Source organism: Takifugu flavidus, chromosome 17 (assembly GCF_003711565.1).
Source record: "Takifugu flavidus isolate HTHZ2018 chromosome 17, ASM371156v2, whole genome shotgun sequence".
Taxonomy (NCBI): Eukaryota; Metazoa; Chordata; class Actinopteri; order Tetraodontiformes; family Tetraodontidae; genus Takifugu; species Takifugu flavidus.
In genome coordinates, this window is record NC_079536.1 from 10,070,337 (window position 1) to 10,076,336 (window position 6,000).

The 6,000-nt window shown below is 43.9% G+C and overlaps 1 protein-coding gene across 3 annotated transcripts in view; it reads right to left on the bottom strand.

Annotated features, from left to right (window-relative positions):
* nrp1a (neuropilin 1a) overlaps nt 1-5,508 on the bottom strand; it is a 53,464-nt gene extending 47,956 nt beyond the window's left edge. For 2 of the 3 annotated variants that reach the window (XM_057013427.1, XM_057013426.1), the window contains exons 1-3: nt 5,006-5,507; nt 3,397-3,826; nt 2,300-2,474 (exon numbers count right to left, since the gene is read on the bottom strand). In XM_057013427.1, coding sequence (XP_056869407.1) covers nt 2,300-2,474; nt 3,397-3,463 — 242 coding nt within the window. In that variant the 5' untranslated portion in view covers nt 3,464-3,826; nt 5,006-5,507. Of the gene's footprint in view, nt 1-2,299; nt 2,475-3,396; nt 3,827-5,005 lie in introns of all 3 variants that reach the window. The other variant, XM_057013428.1, reaches the window with a different exon arrangement.
* Nucleotides 5,509-6,000: the final 492 nt, after the last annotated feature.

A 6,000-nucleotide genomic window follows, 5' to 3' on the forward strand; every position in this document is an offset into this window, starting at 1 on the left:
TTTAGTCGCCTTATCTCTGAGATGAAGTGTTTTCCTCCTCCTGCTCTCATGATAGAGGCCTCTGCACTTGCCCAAACAAACCGGTCAAGGGTAGTGTGCACGTGCACCGAACGCCATCATGGCACTCAGCAAAAAGGCCTTTTTTTTTTCTTTGACGAGCTCCACTTTGAGTGCTTCTTGTTTGGTTTGCTGATAACAGCCATGTTGAGGAACATGTGGTGCATGTGTGTTCCATTTACCCATTAATTAGATTGCAAGGCAGTGCACTGAAGCATGCATCGCAGCCCTCTTCCTCACCTCCACCCGCCCCGCCAGTCCATCAGATAAGGAGCCCCACTCAGGCTCTCATCAGTTTCCATTCTGCATGGCCTTGTTTGGTGAGGGGAGTTTGTAAGAACATATTGACTCCAACACAGATCACACCAAACTACTGTCTAGAGATATGAGAAACAATTCCTCTCCTATAATCAGGTTACCCTTGACATGCCTTGTCAGCGATTAACACAATAACCCTTCTCTCATGTTACATTATGCTGTAATTTGGAATTAAGGGGAAATGAAGTTACCTTCTTGGCCACATGGCTCGTCTTTCATGGATAAAGTCGCACATGGTGAAACACATTATGAACTAGACGCCCATGAAAATCCACTCCATTAAAACTTTAAAAATTAAACGGTATATTGCTATAAATAGGAAACAGGCCAGGTTCTGTGTGGCCCACGTGAATCACAGAAGGTTTTGTGGTTGTTTAGATGTCATTTGTTAGCACAGCCATTTGCGCGACTCTTTAGAGGGGCCTGAATATAGGTATTGATATGGTTGGGTTGCTCTGAATGAGGTATAACATACCACAAACGTCACAACACACACCCACAATAAAATCCACCTGCTGCAAAAGATGATAAAAAAAACTGAGATTAGCGATCTGTCATCATATCACCTAAAAACAAAGTCCACACAATTTTCAACTGGGGGGCTGCCAATCTTTAGCCTGGGGGGACTAAAATCTGTTTTACTGCATGTGTTTAGACACAGGAAATTCATTCCTGGCTAATTTGATTAGAACAAGCATTGTTACTGTGACCCACCACTCCACCCCTCACTTCCTGTCCTTTCCTCGCCCTCTTTCAAACTGAGAATCTTGGACAGTTTAATAGTCCCTCTGGTGCTGAAATTGGACCTGAAAGTAGTGTCAAGGAGCATCCAGCCTTCAAAAGACAGCCGCATTCAGCCTGCCATAAATCTCTGACAGCAGTTAAAAATAAGGTTAACGCCAGAATAAAATCCAGGATTAATAATGACAGTAAAAAGCATTCAAATGTATAGTGAGGGAGGACAAAAAGAGGCACAGGGTCTAGACTTTGGGTGGATCGGAGATACAGTGACAGGATCCAGCAGAGCCCCATTGTCTTTCAGGCCCTGCAGCGAAAATAAACAGCTTAGAAAGAGCAGGGCAGAGGCACCGACACCCGCTCTCTAAACCACGCATGCATGGACGGGGTAATCAGCACAAGGCCGCCTGCACGGGCTGAGGCTCACCTTAGGCCAACCACAGTGACACCAGCTCATCACATTACTGTCTCTCTCCGATTTCATCAGCTTAAACCATCTATCTGACAACAAGTTAGCCGCTTAGCCTTTTGTTGAATGTGACAGCTCACAACTTAAAGTCAAATAAGGATCAGTAACTAACTGTCACTGAGAGCTTCCACTTAGATTAGTACTGAAAGCTAATTGTGAGTTGGAATCAGATGACAGCCATAAGTAACAAAGGAGAGATTGTGTATTATGAAAAGGTAGGGGTTGTATGTATTTGTGTGAAGAGTAAGATGGTTGTGTTTGTGTAATGTGTGTGTGTGTGTGTGTGTGTCGGGGGGGGGGGGGGGCATTTCATTCCACAAAGATGACCCGCTCTAAACCCAAATGGCAGGGGTGAAACTGCAACTCATGTCGCGCAGAGCCGGCGGCTTCTCGGAGCCTTCGGACACTAGATGGCGTAGTTTCACGTGCAATGCACGAGGGAAAAGAGGGCCCGAACTCCATCATCCCTTCCCCCACCCACATATATTTATGTGTATCAAATATAAATAAACGTATCACAGTGCGGTTTCACAAATTGAACCCTACCAAGAAAAGAAAAAAAATCCAGAAGGCTAATTTTTGCAGTTCCATTTTGTCGCTCACCCACTTTTTCAGAGTTGAAAAATGCGTTAAGTTCTTTCCTTTTATATGATCTTCAGGATGGGTTGTTTTACGCATTTCTGCTCCCGAAGAGCTCAGACTGGCGGCGCGACTCACTTGCATTCGCGATCCTCCAGGTCGAAATGCGGATTGAAGTTGATGAGGATCCGCTGGTGGGGACCAGGCGCAGATATCACCCATGTGCATCTCTGAGAAGGGGCATAAGACATGGGGTATCCTGGCGAGGTGAGGTAGCTGGCCGACGAGATTCTGATGTTGCCTCCACATTTATCTGCAGGACGAGTGACAATAGTAACGGAGATGTGTTTACACCTTTGTGCACAATACACAAAGTAAATATTATAGTAATTGCATCGATTTTTACTGAATCTCCAATCGTAAATTTTCCAAACCAAAACAATTTACCTGGAATAAAAACTCCAGTTTTATTGTGTTCCCTTGGTGATATTTTATTCATATCAAATCGGAGGGAAGAATGCTAAATATTCCCTATTATTGTAAAACAACTCGTGATATAATAGTAATAAATAGCATACTTCTTTAAAAAAAAAAAAAAAAAAAGCCTAACTGAAGACGCTCCAAAGAGGTTCTGAATCGTTGAAATCCAGCAAGTTTGTACCAAAAAACTTTCTGTCTTTGGCCATCTGTGCTTTGGACTCACAGAATACGTAATCAAACTGGACACAACTGAAGAAACAAAGTAAAATTTAAAAACGAAATCTGTAAAAGGAAGTTCTGTTCGGTTGGGTCGAACTTTTTTGAACTTCATCGCGGTTCATAACGCGCACTTTTTCGTTGATGGTGTCGTAAAATTTAGGTGTGCGTGTTGGAAAAGTCGTTGTGATACGATCGTGCAATTGTGCAATCAAAACAAAAATCGCGGTTATGAATCTTTGAAACGCACCAAGCACGGTAGAAAAATCTATTCTATGTAAAGAAGACTGACCTAGAAGGCACTTTTATGTCCATAAAGGCGCTTTTGTGTCCATAAAGTCTACATTGAGCATTAACGACATGTAATAGAAGGGGATTTTTGGGAGTTCTTAGTAGAATATGGAAGGTGACTGTCCTGCCAGTTTGACAAAAGATCAACGGAGCTCACAAAAGGTTAAGTTTTAGAATAATATTTGGATAAGTAGCTTTCTAGAGTACATACAGGCTTTATCTATATAAATATCATGTCTCACACTTACCGTTTTTGACAGCATTGACCACCAAAGAGATTCCCATGAACAGGATAAAGACAAATCCACAATGCATCCTTGTTTCTTCAAAAAAAAAAAAAGAAAAGAAAATTACGCATACAAAAAGCGCCAAAAATTAAACTCCTTAAGGGGTTTTGGGGTGAATCTAGTCCCTCTTCCTGGGTTGAATATTGTCTTGATTTTTTATTTATTTACTTTTTTAAAGAAAAAAACAAACTGCTGTATCTGCTGGCTCAGGTCGTTCGCATCATGCCGCTCAGCTCCTGTTGGCTCTCGCCTGTGCCGGGTGCGCAGCTCTCTCCAGCACCGACTGTTCCATATCCACTCCAAAAGAAACCAAGAGAAGTAACGAAACGTCCCACTCCTTAGAAAAAGTCGCTTTACTCCGTCAAATGATAAGGTAGGAGGTAATCCCGGGCTGTGGAATAAGAAGGGAGAGACGGAGATGTGGTCAGGTTAGGGAATGCGTACTGTGCCTGCGAGCGCTCTGGATGAATCCCAAACTCTGCCTGAACTCACTATTACCGATGCAAATAAGAGTGTAAAGACAAGGCTACACCCCTTTCCCAAAGTTCTACTTCTATAGCCCCTCTGTGGGGAACCGGGGAGGTTGATGATTGGCTTGAGCGCAACTACAGCAGAGCTATATGGAGAGAAGCTCCGTGTCTTTATGTGTAAACGGAGATGCACACTGAGTCAGAGCGCACTAGCGCTCAGTTAAGTGGCATCTCTCTCTCTTTCTCTCTCTCCTTCTCTCCCTCCCACCCTCTCTCTCTCAAACCTTCGTCCCTTTCTACCGTTAAATAAATAGAAGTATTATAGGGAGACAGAAGAGGACTCTCCCCTCACCAGGACCACCTAATATGACATGTGGCGAACACTGACATTCACATTGGTTAGAATCTGGACCCCAGCCATCGCAGCAAGCCGAGGTCCCCCGTCTGAAATTAAACATCTTATCTGATACACGGAACTGATCAACTGAAGTTCCTCAGTGTGCCTTCCAAACACAGCATGTCCCACACTGACCTAGCCACTCTTGTGAAATTATATCTGCACTGCAGCGTTATTACAGGCCCACTTTTCTCCCTCCAGGAGATAAATAATAGAATGTGTCTTTCCGTCTTTCATTTCCTTGCTGTCCTTTTACGCACTAGTCGTATCCAAAAGCATCAGTAGTCAAAACATGTCCCACAACAGTGACACCATCAAAGTAGAGCACTGGAATTTAAAGGAAATTGATTAAAGCGTAAATTATATCAGCCTAGAGACATTTTCTTGGAAGCCCCCCTCAATGGGTCACACTGCATAAAAGGGAGCAGATCAGATGAATGCTCGGCTCAACTGCATCATAAAAACAGTCCGGTCCTATAGACATGATGAATGGTAATACGATTGGGACATTTTTTTATTTTTTTAAAAAAGTTTCAATATGCATGGTAGAATGGATTCAACTTAAGTCACAAGACGGGAACGTGTTTGAAAATGGTATAAAATGTCATGAATCTTGGAAGAAACGCAGACTCTGATTCTTTAAGCAGTTATCGTGCTCTAGGCATAAACACTAAAAGTAAAATAAGAAAACAGCTGCAGTCACCTGCGTCTTGAACACTCGCAACCCCGCCGGCATCCAACCCTGTTCTGTCCACTTCAAACATGCGTGGAGTATCCGAAGGGCTTCCTGCTATTTCTTTCCTGCGATTTTCTCAGAAACGACACCTGATTTTTTTTCTTCAGCTCAGGGGAGAGCAGCTTATTTCCCAGCTGCTCCCTGTATTTCACGCGGTTGACCCGCAGGACGGTCCCGTTCGCTCTCTACCGCGCAAAGACGCACAGCCGAGCCGGGAGATTCGCTCTCTTCTCCGCGTACAGACAAGCCTCCTCCCCGCTGGTCTCTCCGGCTTTCTGGTGTTCTGCCGTTCAGCGCCGTCACAAGTTAAATCCCACCAGCGAGAGGGACAAATAGTCCCACAAACGTCACAGAGCCGCAGCTTCTGTTGGTGAACACAAAAGTCCAGTTTTATTTAAAAGAAGTTTGAAAGGATTCCGCGGACTCCGTGCGCCACCGCTCCTGGTTCCATCTGTGATGCAAATGCAGCGGCTTTGAGTCCCTGCCAGCTCTACACGCCCCTTTACGAGGAACCAGCGGCGTGCGTGACTCGTTATGCGCGTGTCCGTGTCTCCGTTTCTGCAGTTTGTGGAACTTACGCAGCTCCCCATTCAACCATCCGCAGAAAAGTCTCTGCCTGCGTCTCAGCTAAAGAAGTAACGCTAAAAAAGGATGTAAAGCTTTTAAACAAAAACATATTTCTCTTAAGTAAACTGAAAATGATAATCTTGTTAAGCATCCTTAGCATTTGCCAGTTAATCTCATTTCAGCAAAATCAAATTAACTTTGTCTTAATAGGCTAATCAAGCGGGGGCTGAGCTGGACGGAGGCGATGAAACGCAACAGTGTACTTGACTATTAGCTCACACTCAACATCAGGTTGATGTTTTCATTCAAAACATGTTTGCATGTATGCATTAATGAGGCAGTTGTTACATCCACACCCCTAGTAATTACACAAGTTCCAATAAGAAAAGTTAATG